The sequence below is a fragment of the Ovis canadensis genome, chromosome 2, assembly GCF_042477335.2.
Source record: "Ovis canadensis isolate MfBH-ARS-UI-01 breed Bighorn chromosome 2, ARS-UI_OviCan_v2, whole genome shotgun sequence".
Classification (NCBI taxonomy): Eukaryota; Metazoa; Chordata; class Mammalia; order Artiodactyla; family Bovidae; genus Ovis; species Ovis canadensis.
In genome coordinates, this window is record NC_091246.1 from 10,985,392 (window position 1) to 11,001,968 (window position 16,577).

A 16,577-nucleotide genomic window follows, 5' to 3' on the forward strand; every position below is an offset into this window, starting at 1 on the left:
AGAGTCAAGATACACCAAAGTTGATCATTACTGAAGCTGGTACTTGCAGATTCATTAAAAATTCTCTCCTCTTCCATATTTGTTTAAAATTCTCCACAATAGAAAAGCTTAAAGGAGGTGGGGAGAGCAAATACCAGAAAAGAAAGGGGAGGAAAGGTTAAAAACTTAGGGACTTCTTTCTTCTTAGGTCTCAACAGGAAGCCACTTGAATCAATTATGTCCCTTTAATATCAAAAAATATGCAGTCTTCTAGTTACCTTTTCTGCTTTTCTTCCAGTTACCTTATGCTACTGCTGCTTTTCTGATTTTAAGATTTGACAAGAGAACAAAACCCTGTCCTAGCAGATGTGAAAGCCTCTGAATGTCACCTTGGAATAATTAGAAGGCAACGACTAAGGAATATGGCAAGAAATGACATGATACTAAGCAAAGGGCCTTGGTCAGGAATGTTGTCTGCATTCCTGACCTGTGGGGAAGTCAGATCACAGGCTGCGGGTGGGGAGGTGCTTTCCCCTGAATGATATCTTCTTGTGTGCAGGCTGGATATGACTTAGCCCCCAGAGAAAAGAACATACAGGAAATGAAAAGTCAACCAAGCCATCATATCTACGAGCTCCAGCTGAACAGGGCACATCTGGGAACAGGGTCTGGAACAAGGCGGAGGGAAGCATGGCCTGGGGTCAAGGGCAATGTCACCCATCTCAATGGGTGATGGAAAGTAAATTAAAAATGCACCTTCCTTTGTCTCCCTGACCACAGATAATTTAATCACATTCTTAACATATGTCATCACAAATACTTTTGTAATTACCGAAAGGGTATCATTTCACAGAAGATACTCAATGGGAACGGACCCCACCCCTCCACTTCTCAGCCAAGGGGCTTGTCAGCTGGGAAGGCAAGCCCCTCAGCAGCTGCTCTCGTGTGGCCCACAGAACCTTGATACAGCAGTATCCTGTAAACTGCTTCCTCAGCACACTGATGCCACGGGGCATGCAGTGTCCTACCCCAGGGCCTAGGGATCCATGAGAGGACATCTCTGGAGCTCTGAGACAACCATCACATCTTTATCTCTTCAGTAAATATTTAAACGCTGACCTCAGGTAAGACACTCAATTAGGCATTGAGGGGCCCCCCCTGATTTTTTTTTTTTTTGTCAACTTTAGCTCACTGGGCCTCAGAAAAGCTTTATCACCTACAGCTAAACATTGCACAAAAGAATGAAAGAATTCAAAACCTTTAGTCAGATAAGCCAACATCAGCTCAGACAGCAAATTTCCCCAATCTGCCCTGAACTGATCCTGGAAATCACTACGCTATTGCATAATCCTCATCATGGCTTGCACGGCATATACACACCCCTCTTTATATGCAGGGGGCTCCAAGGATCTCACAGGAATCTGCCCAAATGACCCCCTCTTGGAATCCTTCCTGGATCCACGCCCAGGCAGAACAGCCACTCCCTTCTCAATACCTTGAAGATACATCCACGGAAGCAATTTTCATAGTTTTAATCATTTATTTACATATATAGGTTACCCATAAGTACTGTGCATCCCCAACAACTGTTAACTGTGCCTTGTTTGTGTGTGTGTGTGATTATCCGTTTGTTTGCAGGTCCCCCCATGACTCCAGCCAACTCCCCTAACCTTTGCTCTGGGGACCTGAGTCAATAACTCTCCAGGAACAGCCCACAAGAAGGTCTAAAAAGTCTTGGACGGAGAGTGGGAACTTCAGTTCTCAAGTCAGTGAGTGGGGTTTGGGGAAGACAAGAGCACGTCAGCCAGACCTTGTCACATAGCATTCTTTCCTTTAGAACTACACAACCAGGAAAAGCACCCATACCTATCCCGCAAGGTGTTCCCTGGGGTGTTATTTGAGCATATATGCATAGCTAATGAGCGATATGCCTGGAATTTCTAAAAAGGGAAGCTACGGTCTTCGAGTTCCACGACACATCCGTGCACAGGGCTTCCACATTCTTATTTCACTGCCCCCAGTGTCAACCTTGTGAGGTTAGTAAGCAAACACTATCTCTACCAATAAGGAAGCAGACTCAAAAAGTTGAGGACTGTGTTCAAATGTATGGAAGCCAGTCATCACTCTGCTTAGTTGAGCCCAGGCTTCTGGGGTCAAGGGTGTGATCAAGCTGAATCCCCTTTGTGTGGCATTTCCCAGCCCAACACCGTCCCCTGTCTCCATTCTCAGGCCATAAATCCTTTTGGGTAAACACGAAGCGTCTGTTTTTAAAACAAGTCCAGGAATGCAAACATTTTCCTTTAGGGTCTGAATACACGTTATTCCCCAGATAACCCCTCTCAAGATACTGTCCCCATGAGGAACAAAGGTAAAGAGAATATATGAAAATCTTCGGAGGAAGGGCAGGGGTCAGGTGGACTCAGTGACGTGACTCCTCTGCCCCCGGAGCCCTCCGGCAGCGTGTCTGCTTCCCTGAGACCTGAGCAGGCACTGTGGGAGAGCCGTGCCTTTGCAACTAGAGTGACTTACAGGACGGGAGAAGTGAGACAGCCCCTTGGCTGAACGCAAAACCCTCCTGTTTCCTTGCTGCTCCCTTACGGTCAGTCCTCCTTACTGCAGCCAGAATGTGCTCTGAAAAATGTCAATCAAAACACATCACACACACATACACACACTGGCTCAAAACTCTCCAAGACTTCCACTCACTCACGTTCAGAATAAAATCCAGATTCCCTCCCATAACCCACCAGGGCCAGCATGATCTTATCACTATCTCTGACCTCCTCCCAGACATCCTCCCCTTCCCCCCGCTCATCCTGCTCTACACGCTCTGGCCTTGGCTCACCCTGACCTCAGGGCCTTCACGCTTGCGGCTCACTTTGCCTGGACATGGCTCTCCTGGCTCCTGTTGCCACTGGGCTGGCTTTTCTCCTCAAACTGGTTTTTGCTCAAATGACACCCACTCGGAGAGGCGTTCTCAGCCCACAAAAATCTAAAAATAGCCCTGCACCCCTCCAGCATTTTCCAGTCCCTTCCCTGGCTTTATTTTCATCGCAGGACTCACTTCTCTCTGAAAATGTATTGTATATTAATTGATTGTCTGACTCCCCACCAGTCCATAAGTTCCACAGGAGCAGAGACATTGTCTTGTCCACTCCTCTGTTCTGTGACACATAGTAGGTACTCAGTAAGTATTTGATGAATGAATGAGTTTTGGCAATGATCCAACTCAATCTCTTCCCAATATAACGTACTCAATAAATGCCAGTTGAATGTGAATGAAACAGGCCAACCTAGCCAAACTGTCTAGTTTTGAACCCCGGTTCCACTATTTACTAGCAGCATGACTTCAGCAAATTCCTAATCTCTCTATGCCCCAATTTCCTCACTTATAAAATGGGCATAATGAGACTGAGTTAACAAATGGAGCAACTGGAACAGTACCTGGAACATGGTAGTCTCTACATCACTATTAAAATACACACACACACCAAAGTCAACTTGTCTGCACATATTCGTGCATACCCTTACAGACTATGGGGCTGGGTTCACAGCAGACAATCAGTTCAGTTCAGTCGCTCAGTCATGTCTGACTCTTAGCGACCCCATGAATCGCAGCACGCCAGGCCTCCCTGTCCATCACCAACTCCCGGAGTTCACTCAGACTCACGTCCATTGAGTCCATGATGCCATCCAGCCATCTCATCCTCTGTCGTCCCCTTCTCCTCCTGCCTCCAATCCCTCCAGCATCAGAGTCTTTTCCAATGAGTCAACTCTTTGCATGAGGTGGCTAAAGTACCAGAGTTTCAGCTTTAGCATCATTCCTTCCAAAGAAAACCCAGGGCTGATCTCCTTCAGAATGGACTGGTTGGATCTCCTTGCAGTCCAACAATAAATGCTGCTAAAAATTAAAATTACACCTAGAGTCACAGTCCCTGCCTTAACCACATCTTTGTTAATATTTCACTGTAACAATAGGTCTATCTACAGTAGCCCTTGTGAGAGTTACAACTGCAGAGTTGACAAATAAATGAAAACTTCTCATTGCTCCAAATGATCAATTCTTACTATGCAGTTTCAGTTATAAGAGAATTTCTTCTCCCAGCCACCCCTTTTTACTTAGGAAGAGAAATATATAATTAGGCCACTCTGGAAACTCCGCTTATTCAAAGAATTTCAGTTAAAAGATCCAACATCATGGTCAACCAACCCCAAAACAGGTTATTAAACTAACAGAAGTCACCAGTAAAATTCTATTGCTATATTAAACACAGGGTTTAGGAAAGAAAGTAGTATGCATTAGGAGCCAACATGGATGTAATGAAAACAAGTCATGCTAAAATACTGCAGTTTCTCTTTTTGATACCGTTAGAGAAATGTGATGGCAGCCCCCTCCAGTACTCTTGCCTGGAAAATCCCATGGGCGGAGGAGCCTGGTGGGCTGCAGCAGTCCATGGGGTCGCGAAGAGTCGGACACAACTGAGTGACTTCACTTTCACTTTTCACTTCCATGCATTGGAGAAGGAAATGGCAACCCACTCCAGTGTTCTTGCCTGGAGAATCCCAGGGATGGCGAAGCCTAGTGGGCTGCTGTCTATGGGGTCGCACAGAGTCGGACATGACTGAAGCGACTTAGCAGCAGCAGCAGAGAAATGTGGGCACCACAATGATCTAGTTTCAGAAGAGCCTGCCAAAGCCTCTCAAGGCATCCTGAACAAGAGAACGGTCAGAGGAACAAGAAGGTGCCTGCTTGCACCTTCATGAAGTCAGCTGCCCTGGGTGGGTCCACCAAGCATAGAGGAGGCAAGAGCGCACATTCTGAAAATGCTGAACTCCACGAGATGAGGAGAGCACGTAGAGCGAGGAGGAGGCCAGGCTATACTGGACCCAAACAACAGAGGAACCAAGCCAGGTCTTGCTAACCGCCTGCCCCTGACCCTGGCTTGCTCTCTTCTAGGGCTTTTCCCCACAGACAGACCACTCAACTGACCTGTCAGCTGGTCACTCAACTTAACCTACAGTCCGAGAAGACAAAGGTAACATCAGGTGCAAACAGGGTATCTAATTACTCATCTGTTCTGGTGAGAGGCAACTAGCAGGCCTGTATTACCTCATTAGACCCAAGAAAACCGAAACATTTATCCAGCCTATGTTAACTCATCATCCAGACCCAAGAAAGCTGAAACATGAGGAAAGCAATAGACCTTAAGAGCAGATAAATGTATACATTTGAAAAAGATTTATCCCACGAAACAGTACGCTGTAGTCCACATTTACTTTGTACTCTCATTTAAAAAGAAAAGTCAACAGAGAGTAGAAGAGGGAATAAAAAAATTAAAGCATAAATTGAAAACAAACAGGGGACTTCCCTGGTGGTCCAGTGATTAGGACTCTGAGCTTCCAAGGCAGAGGGCACAGGTTCAATCCCTGGTCGGGGAACTAAGGTCCTACATGCTGCCTGGCCAAAACAATGTGTTTTGTTTTTTTTTTAATGTGTAACTTATAAATGAAACAAAAAATTTAATTCTTCTAAAAGATTAATTACATAAACTAAAACTTAGGAAGCCTGATCAATACAGAAAGAGTGTGGGGGAAAATGAGCAGGCAACAGTGGTTTAAATCTTACTTCTACGTATGATTATAAATTACAAGGGTGTGCTATGAATAGCTATGTTAATAAATCTTTAAGTCTCTACGAATTTGATGACTTTGCAGGAAAATGTATGGCCAAGGAGAAATTAATTCAGGCACAAAATCTAAACAAATAAATAACCTCAGCACTGTGGTCAGAGAACTTTTACTGAGAGGTGAGCTAAGTCCCAATGGCTTTACAGCTGAGCTCTAATGAGCCTCATGGAAAAAAGCTCTGTTTTGTTCAAACACTCCAAAACACTTCAAAACATGAGGAAGGTTTCAAATCATTTTATTATAGGAGTTACCTATGAAAAACTGAAAGTGTTAGTCGCTTAGTCGAGTCCAACTCTGCAACACCATGGACCGTAGCCCGCCAGGCTCCTCTATCCATGGAATTCTCCAGGCAAGAACACTGGAGTGGGTAGCCATTCCCTTCTCCAGGGGATCTTCCCAACCCATGGATCGAACAGGGTCTCCTGAATTCCAGACATATTCTTTACTGTCTAAGCCATCAGAGAATATCTGATATCAAGATAGTAGGACAAAAAAAGGAAATCGGATTAATTGTAAACTTTGTCAATAAAGTAAATGGTACATTAAAAGAACTGGTTTTTAAAAGAAAGAAAGAAAAATAATATATCAGGGTTGAGTCAAACATTCTCCAGGAAATCAAAAATTATTTAAGAAAGTTATAATGCTATGTATTACATTAACTGATCATTGTCAAATATAATCGTGTACACATCTGCCAAAATGTTTGTTGGCATCACTCACTGGTAAATATCACTCATTCCATTAAAATCTCTAACTAAGGAAAAAAAGATCCCTAAATATGTTAAAGAGTATATATCTGAAAACATCAGCTATGAACCTTGAAAACACTGCTCTAAGTGAAAGAAGCCAGACATGAAAGGCCACGTGTATAATTCCATTTATATGAAGAAGCCAGACAGGCAAATTAGAGAGACAGAAAGCAGACTTTTGGTTGCCAGGGGCTGGAGGCAAGAGGAAATGGGAGTGAACACAATAAATATGAGTTTTCTTTTTCAGGTGACAAAATAATCTGGAATTCAACCTTAATGATGGTTGCACAGTGCTGTGAGTACACTAAAAATGACTCAATTGTATAGTTTAAAATGATGAATTTTAGAGTATGTGAATTAGATCTTAGTAATATAGTTTTAAAGAAGGAAGCAATATGAAACCCTGAAGGCACGTCTATTAAATTCAGAAACAAGACTCTGATACCTAATACCACTCCTTTATTCATATCGCTCCGGAGACTTGAGCTAAATCAACAATGTACAGCAGGGCTCCATGCACTGCAGTCATTCAAGCCAGACACGCAGGGATCTACCACATTACTTTATGGCCAAAGGGTGCTTTCTTCAAAAATTAATCTAAAATTGTGATACCCATAACAGGCAGAAAATGCATTTAACGCATTTTAAAATTGTAAGTCTAAATCGAGGTAAGGCATTTACTACGTGGTTCAGCAACCAAAGGAGAGGACAGAAACCAAACCGTATGGTAGACTGTATTATCGTTTGCAACTATTCACTCCGTACCTTTAAGAGGATTATATACCCTCACTATTGCCAAGTGACTGCCGCCAGGAAAGCTCATCCCCACTCCCTAAGTAACCTGTTTCGGCCAATGGTGCATGAGCGAATGTGATCTACGCCAGATGGGAGCAGATGCGTTAAGAGCCAGGGCATGTTTCCATCAGCTCTCATGGTCTCTTCCCTCCTCTGCTCTGCAACTAGCACGTGCCAAACGGGCTGAGCTTTCAGAACGGAGACTTGTGGAAAAGAGCCATAGCAACGGACTCATAGCCACCAACACGTAACTTGACCTAGAAATGAATGCTGGCTGCAAACCTCTGTATTTTGCGAGCTGTTCACTACCACAGCAAGGCTAATACATATAATTATAAAAATGTCTACGCAATTTATTTTGTGGCTGAGCTATGCAGCACGAAGGACCTTAGTTACCCGACCAGGGATCAACCCCCTCTACATTGGGAGTTAATCACTGGACCACCAGGAAGTCCCAAAAATGTCTGCGTAATTTTTTTTTAACCTGGGTAGGAAATAGTGTATAAAGAACATGGAATTTTAAGAGGTACAGCTTTTTTTTTTTTTTTCTGCAGAGTTACATAAAATTCATCTTAACTGTGTGACCTAAGTCCTAGAACTCTTACTTGCTCATCAGCAGAAGTTCAGTCTTCCTTCCTTTCCACCCCTGTCCTAGAATCACATCTCCAATATTCTCCCAAACCTCCAAGGTTGCTTGCACAAGTGTCCCCAAATTCTCACAGCCCAGCAGTCTGTGACGTCTAGGTTAGCATCTTCCTTGAGCAGACTTACATTTTCCCACTTCAGATTCTGGAGCATTACTTATAAGGCAAAAAGGCTCTTCTTTAGACATGTTAAGAGATCACTTGTAATTATTTGTAGGTTAATAAAGTCATTTCAAATGAAACTGTTTCCCCAGCTTTTCTATTAGAAAAACTCCCTTCATGTAAAATCCTCTACTGACCCAAAAGACGACCTCCAGCAAGATTACAAATGAAGAGCAAGAGCCCACATCCACATTCTCCAGCTCAGCTTCCAATGTTTACTACCAGCTTTTTCTAAGACTCTTCAGACATTCCTGTGATTCTTGGGAGGAAAGGTTTTTTCCTACCCTCAGATGAATTTAAACATGATCTCTTTCCATCCTTCTAAAGAGGATATATACTGTTCAACCACATAGTGAAATATCTAACACACGTTAGTCAAAGTGCTGACACAGAGCTACGAAGATGTGACCCCTGTGTTTAGATGACTCAATCTGGCTGGGCACATGGCCACAAAAACCTCTACCTATGACGCAAAACAACTTGGGATACAATGGAGGTCCATGCGAAATGAGGGAGGCACGCAAAGGCTGCTGGGGCAACTCGAGAATAACAAGAAAATTTGCTGAACAGAAAAACAAGACAGTGGGAGAGCTTGGTCTGCACATTCCAGGCTGAAGGAGAGGTATTTCTGCAAGCTTGTCCCTAACTGAATGATACCTAGGACCCACATCACAAAGGTTGTAACTCTGTTGCTGGTCAAATATATGCATGATGTGGAGGAACGAAAAGGCCAAGCAGACAGCTTTCTGAACACATGAATTAAACCTCAGCCAAAGTACCCAACAAAGAGAACATGACTAAAAACCTCTCTGAAAACCTCTTTCCTTCCCACCTTGATGCAATCTGCCAACTGAAAGCTTAGCAGAAAAGTCATTCCTCCCTGACATTTCTACATCAAAATCACGCAGGGCTCTGGGGCGGAGAACCCCTCAGATCCCAAGTTGTTTGTGTCACTTATAAGAAAAGACTCAGAAGTTGCACGTAAGCAGTCATGCAGGCAGTAATGTGAGGACGTCAGGTCTTTGCTCTCTCACCTAGGGCTGTGGTTCACCACATAACCCAGACACCCCATACAAGAATGAGAATGAGGCCGGGAGCACATAAAGAGCTCCAGAAGACCAGCTGAGAAAAAGTTACATGATTGGTGGCAATCAACAGAGGAGAAACAATGTTTCATAAAGACCTACTGGGGGTACTTCCCTGGTGGTCCAGAGGCTAAGACACCAAGCTTGGGCCTGGGATCACTCCCTGGTCAGGAGAAATGGATCCCACAAGCTGCAACTGAGATCCAGTGCAGTCAAAAAAAAAAAAAAAAACCCTACTGGGGATATTCAGTCTAAGGGCCTCATTTCTATACTCTCCCAACCTTAATACACTCCATCTACCTCTGGTCTTTTAACAGACGAGGCAACGCAGGAAGGAAGACCTGGGCTTGTTAGAGTCCAAATGACTGGGCTTGAATTCTGGCTTTGCTCCTCACCAGGCCTGGAGTGAGGTACTCAATCTCTCTGAGCCCCATTTCTCCATCTATGACACAGAGGGTGTACGGATTCAAGGTAACACACAAGCAATGTGCTACCATAATCCCTTATATGTTTTAGTTCTTTCCCACCCTTCACATAACACTCCTTAACTGTACCATTTGTGCATCTCACAAACTGGTCCTAACTGACATGATTTTTGTTACCGTCTGACACAGCACTGCACACGTGGAATGCACTCAAGAGTCTGAGTTAACGAGTCAGACGCCTACGGAAAGAGAAGGGAAGCATCTTGGTTTTCAGAACAAGGACTGAGACAAAACAATATACTTATATTGTTGAATATCTACTAGGGGATCAAACACTTGTTGATTAATCATCACCTCAGACCAAATCGCTTTCCAAGGACAAAAACCATTCAAGTGAGGAACAGACCAGGGCAAGACTCCACCACCAGTTCAAGTGAAGTGGTTACTTTTAAGGCTATGCTTACACCATTCAGCTGTGCTTAAAACAGCCTTGAGCATTGAGCAAGACTAAAAGTGTCTTGTCCTCAAAAATGACCTGAGGCTCACCATTCCTCCATAACTGGGACTCTTTTCTAGAATCCAAAGACACCCCATGCCAAAAATTATGCGCAAAATTTTGCACGTGCCCTTGTAAATCTTACTCTTCCTTCGGAGAGAACCTAGCATTTTTAGAGTCCCAAAAGTACCCATGGGGGACAAAGTTAAGCCCTGCTGCTTCTAACTGTCTCTCTCAATTAAAAAAGGAAGCAGAAGTATATCTGAACTTGAGCTCCCTAAATTCAAATCGCTCCTTAGTTGAGTACTCTCATGCTCAACAATCTGTGCTCCTTAATTGCGTACTCTCACGCTCAACGATCTGTGACACACAGACCCAGCCTTTAGGTCCAGCCTTTAGGAGGATGCCCTTGAACCTCCATCCCAGCCTAAAACTAACCTGAGGTGAGCATTTGTCAAATTAGAAGGAAATATGTGACTGTACTCAAATAGGTCACAGTTGCTTCATCTATTAGGACTCTTTCCCTAACAGGATTCTCTCAATATTAGTCTTGTGGCATTAAACACTGTTGTGTTGATTCAAGAATCTGCATCTAACCACAGAGGAGTTAAAACAGATGGTTTTCTGAGAAATTCTTCAAAGCCTGAGATATGCAATCCCCATGGCATCCTTTTTAGAAGCCTGAAGCATGCCCACCTCCCACCCAAAAGTACAGATGCATTTCTAGGCTTGAGACCTACCTGGCTACCTGGTTGCTCCAGATCTAATCCCCACACTCCTACTGACATGACTCGAACTGGACCGGGACATGGGGGATCTCTCTTTATTTCCATGGTGAACGGATTTACTGGAAAATAAGAAGGCACTCAACATCCAGCTGATCACAGTCCTAAACAACCAAGAGTGAGATAAAAAGCAAGAGTAGGACATTCTACACCAAAACAGCTCAAGAGAGTTTCACAACTAAGTAACCAGAAAAGGAAAGTGGCGGAAAGGCAGGAACGAAGGACATGCAAGAAAAGGGCCCTGTGCTTCATACTGGTTGGTCTGGCCCTCTTATGTGGGTGTTCTGAGCTCAGAGGCAGAAACGAGTTCTGTAAATATTAATATAAGGATGAGTGGAAGTATTTCAGACTGGGTACAAACGTAGAGGGCAGAAACAGGTAAAAGAAGTCAAGGAATGAATGACAGGGAAAAAAAAAATACTGCGACCTTATATGCCTATGAACTATGAGGATGAAACAAAGTCAGGGGCTTCCCTGGTGGTCCAGCGGTCACAGATCCACATGCCAATGCAGGGGACACAGGTTCGATCCCTGATCCAGGAAGAGCCCACGCGTGGAGGAGCGCCTAAGACCCTGCACCGCGCAACCCCTGAAGCCCGTGTGCCTACAGCCCACACCCCAAAAACAAGAGGAGCCACCGCAATGAGGAGCCTGAGCTTGGCAACGAAGAGAGTAGCCCCCGCTCACCGCAACTAGAGAGAAGCCTGCACAGCAACCAAGACCCAGCACAGCCAAAAGTGAATCATTAAAATAATACATAAATAAACACAAAGTCAGAAAACAGGCAGCTTCCCTGTGGTGGCGCAGCAGAGGCTGGAGGGTACGCATCCCCGTGGGGAGGTGTGGAGGTTTGTCTTGAAGCCAGTATACAAGAGAGCAAGACACAAGGATTTCTCAAGATGCTTTCATTTACACTTCACACGACAGAGAAAGATGTCAACTGTCCACAGTAAGGATGCTTATTATTACTCTTCAGGTAAGGTGGTTGTTGTGGGGAGGCGGGGACAGACAGATCAAGGGAGAGTTAACTTTCTTCAAAGCCTCTTTTAGGTATAGCTGTTGTTTGACAAAATTTAGCTGAAGGATTACCTTCTTACAAAATATATAATTAAATACGTTTTCAGCATCTTACTTCAAGGAATCTCTGTGAGATGGCAGAGGGAATGGGACAAAATAATGACCACTTTCTATTTCTTCTGTAGGCCAAAAGAGATGTTTTCCTACACACAGGCGTTTTAAGTACCCTAATTACCAGGGTACCATCTTCCCTCAAACCACAAATTACAGGATATGGAAAGAAAAAAAATCTACTCATTCATGTCTTCATCCAAACAAACATTTATCAAGTTCCCACAGAGGGCCAGGTACTATTCTAGAAGCAGGAGAATTTGAGGAATCAAGTTTCAGGGTGGAGTGCGGGTGTGGCAGGGACCCAGGACAAACAGCAACATGATATAGCGAGACAAATACACGAATAAGGGGGCAGCGCTGTGCTGGAGTCCAGAGAAAGCGAGAGTAACTGCGCTCCGAGGCCAGCTCCAGAGAGGCACCCTGCCACCCCAGCCCTCCTACCAGCTCTGTGGCAGCAAGAACACCACTTGAATTCACCAATGCTCACTGGAAAATGGTAAGGCCAACCCACCCAGGTGGCCAGGCAGCATGGAGGATACAGAGAATGCCTGTGGAAGCCTGTGTACACAGCGAAGAGCCACTCCAGGTGGGGCCGAGGCGTCCCCAGCCTGGAGCGTGGCCTCGGCAGGCAGACACAGGCTAAGAGGCAAAGGACACGGCTAGGGACTGGCCTCGTGGGCTGAACCAGGGGCAGCGGCTAGAGAGAAGGCCTGGAGCGCCGATGAGCTCCAAACTCTGAAGGATCTCAAATACGAGGCTTAAGAATTTGCAGTGCACCCTATAGGCAGTGGCTAAGATTTTAGGCAAGAAAGGGACAATCACATGTAAGGTTTTCAAAAAGACTTCAGAAAGAAAATAAAACAAACACAGATCAAATAGAGAGGAGAAGAAACAGGAGACGAGAGAGGGATCATTTAGGAAGCCCTTGTAATTGTCCAGGCACACCTCCCCTGCCCTGCCCCCAGTGGTACCTGAGTCAGGTGGGAGACGGCACAGAGAAGAAAGGACAGGTGAGAAGAGTCGCCAACAATAAGGTCGGGTGGCCTGGGAGACTCTGATGAATGTCTCCTCAGCAGGTAAAAAAAAAAAAAACAGTCTGGCCACATTAGAGGGATCATGTTTCAAACACAGGTAAATTACAGAGGATTAGAAATTCCTGAAGTTCCAGCAAAACTGAGTAAACAGAAGGTCAACAGCCCTGTGTGCTGTGGTTAAATCCATGAAGCCCATCCCTGGGACTAGAGGGCAAATCCTGCCAAAGTGACTGTGCTCAGCAAGGCTTACACCAAGGTGGCCAGGACTTGACACTCTCACCTGGGGAGGGGGAGCTGCCTCCATCGAGCAGACTCCACCCACTCACCTTCCGACACCTGCTTTCGGGATACCTGTCTCAGGTCATTTTTCCTCTGTCACAGCCAGCACGCTCACTCAGGAACTCACGGGGAGAATCTCACACCAGCGTCCACTTACAGCCACATGAGCCAACCGTCCGCAGAGTGTCAGCACCGCCTGGTTCCAGCACCTGGCCACAGGGTTCTGGCTGTCACCTGAACCCACCTTTGGCAGACAGCCAGCTGAGTGCCCTGGGAGCCTGGGCTATGAAGCAACTCAAAACAAAACAAAATGCCAAAACCGAAAGCAAACCCTTGGGACTGAGAAAGATCACAGGCTGCTACTGCTAAGTCGCCTCAGTCGTGTCCGACTCTGTGCGACCCCACAGATGGCAGCCCACCAGGCTCCACCATCCCTGGGATTCTTCAGGCAAGAACACTGGAGTGGGTTGCCATTTCCTTTTCCAATGCATGAAAGTGAAAAGTGAAAGTGAAGTCGCTCTCTAAGTGTCCGACTCTTCGTGACTGCATGGACTACAGCCTACCAGGCTCCTCCGCCCATGGGATTTTCCAGGCAATAGTACTGGAGTGGGTTGCCATTGCCTTCTCCGGAAAGATCACAGGACTTGGAAACAAAAATCCATACATATGCACACACCTCTAAGTCAAGGAAAAACAAATTAAATATTTTAAGCTCATACTCTCTGCTGAGCACTGTGCAAGCTTGACATGGTACGTTCTCAACCCTCAAACTAATACAGAGGTGGGATGGGGGGTGGTGAGCTTGACTATACATGTTCCTACTAAGAGAACAGGTCCAGGGAAGGTTAGAGGATGGGCCTAAGGTCACTCTGCCAGTACAAAGTAGAACGCACAACTGAAGCCCAGTCCCAAGAGACCCGAGCAGAAGCTATGGCTGTCCCGCACCGGCCCCTGGTCACAAGAGATCTCTCGGGACAAGGACCCACCCAACAAGAGACCCACCACCACTGCGCTCACCTCGGAACGTGCAGCACGGCCTGGTCATGAGCCATCCTTCACGTGTGTTCCTTCAAACCAGTAAATTCCCAATCCACCAGTGCCAGAGAACTTGCCTCTCAAAGGATTTTTCAAGAGCCAGCCAGCTCCAGAGAAGATCCAACATAAAGGACCAGAAACCATTAACCAACAGCTCCGTGTGGCCAGCCGCAATCCCCCACGGGCTCCAGAAGAATCAAGCCAGAGACATCACAGGGTGTGCACGCAGAAATAAACCTGAGAGGCCAGCCTCCACCGTGCACAGGTACGTCTGGCTTGAACACTTAGTGTTAATGCAGGAGGCGAGGGCTTCTCTACCCAGAGAAATCCTGCGTAGAATATATCCTGCCAAAATAGCCTAATGATTAATCCCATCAATATCTAAAGTGATGGAACAGATCTGAGTTTTTAGTATATGATAACTATGGAATTTCAAATAGTGAGGAGAGAACAGACTAGCCAATAAATGCTGATGAAGAATTTGGTTAACCAACTAGGAAACAATTAAGTCATATCCTTACAGCAAGTGCAAAAATAAATATCACGTCATATGCCAAATTAAATGCAATACATTGACTCTACCTTAAATTGTTTAAAAAAGAATGAAACGCAAGATTAAAAAAATAACCAGATGATGTTTTATATCAGAGGCTGGCAAGCTTTTCTGGTAAAGGACCAGACAGTAAATATTTCCAGCTTTTCAGGTCACACAGTCTCCGCTGCAGCAAGTCAAGTCTGCTGTGGTACAGAAGTCGTCTTACACAGTAGGTGGACAAACAGGTGCGGCTACATTCCAATAAAACTTCAGTTATGGACACAGAAGTCTGAATTTCACTAATTTTCTTATGTCATGAAATATAAATTTTTTTCAGTCATTTAAAAATGCCATTCAAAATCTCTTAGGACTGAAGGTGTCATGGAGGACGGGGTGGGCGTGGTTATTAAACGGCAGCAGGAGGGAGCCCTGCTGTGCGGAAAGAGCTGGCATGTTGACTGTGGTGGTCCTGGTTACAGAAATCTACACACGTGATAGAACTGTAGAGAGCAAACAACGGGCATGAGTGTACACACAAAGGAGCACTTGTGAAACAGCTGAAATCTGGATGAGTTCTGTGGATTGTACCAGTGTCAATGTGCTGGTATTGTTAAGCAAGATGTTAGCTTTGGAGGAAACTAGATAAAGAGCACCTGGAATCTTCTTATACACACTTTTGGTGAATCTATAATTGACTGTGAATTATAATTATTTCAAAATAGAAAGTTAACAACAACAATTCTTTACTCATGAGTTATATATATTTAAAAAAAAAACAAGGTAGCTGGCCAGAGTTAGCTTCTTGGATTTCATTTGCTGTTTCCTAATTTAGATGAAGTAATGCTAATTTAGTAAAGTAATGCTCAAAATTCTCCAAGCCAGGCTTCAGCAGGAAGCCTGAACTTCCAGATGTTCCAGCTGGTTTTAGAAAATGCAGAGGAACCAGAGATCAAATTGCCATCATCCGATGGATCACTGAAAAAGCAAGAGAGTTCCAGAAAAACATCTATTTCTGCTTTACTGACTATACTAAAGCCTTTGACTGTGTGGATCACAATCAACTGTGGACAATTCTTCAAGAGAAGGGAATACCAGACCACATGACCGGCCTCTTGAGAAACCTATATGCAGGTCAGGAAGCAACAGTTAGAACTGGACATGGAACAACAGACTGGTTCCAAACAGGAAAAGGAGTACGTCAAGGCTGTATATTGTCACCCTGCTTATTTAACTTCTATGCAGAGTACATCATGAGAAACGCTGGACTGGAAGAAGCACAAGCTGGAATCAAGATTGCCGGGAGAAACATCAATAACCTCAGATATGCAGATGACACCACCCTTATGGCAGAAAGTGAAGAGGAACTAAAAAGCCTCTTGATGAAAGTGAAAGAGCAGAGTAAAAAAGTTGGCTTAAAGCTCAACATTCAGAAAACGAAGATCATGGCATCCGGTCCCATCACTTCATGGGAAATAGATGGGGAAACAGTGGAAACAGTGTCAGACTTTATTTTGGAGGGCTCCAAAATCACTGCTGGAGAAGGCAATGGCACCCCACTCCAGTACTCTTGCCTGGAAAATCCCATGGATGGGGGAGCCTGGTAGGCTGCAGTCCATGGGGTCGCTAAGAGTCGGACACGACTGAGTGACTTCCCTTTCACTTTTCACTTTCATGCACTGGAGAAGGAAATGGCAACCCACTCCAGTGTTCTTGCCTGGAGAATCCCAGGGACGGGGGAGCCTGGTGGGCTGCCGT

The 16,577-nt window shown here is 45.0% G+C and overlaps 1 protein-coding gene across 4 annotated transcripts in view; it reads right to left on the minus strand.

Annotated features, from left to right (window-relative positions):
* Positions 1-16,577, minus strand: part of SNX30 (sorting nexin family member 30) — a 132,691-nt gene that overhangs the window by 84,125 nt on the left and 31,989 nt on the right. The window contains exon 1 of one of the 4 annotated variants that reach the window (XM_069575415.1): positions 10,764-10,928. The exons of the other annotated variants lie outside the window; for them this stretch is intronic. Coding sequence (XP_069431516.1) covers positions 10,764-10,856 — 93 coding nt within the window. The 5' untranslated portion in view covers positions 10,857-10,928. Of the gene's footprint in view, positions 1-10,763; positions 10,929-16,577 lie in introns of those variants that run through there. 4 annotated transcript variants of the gene reach the window in all.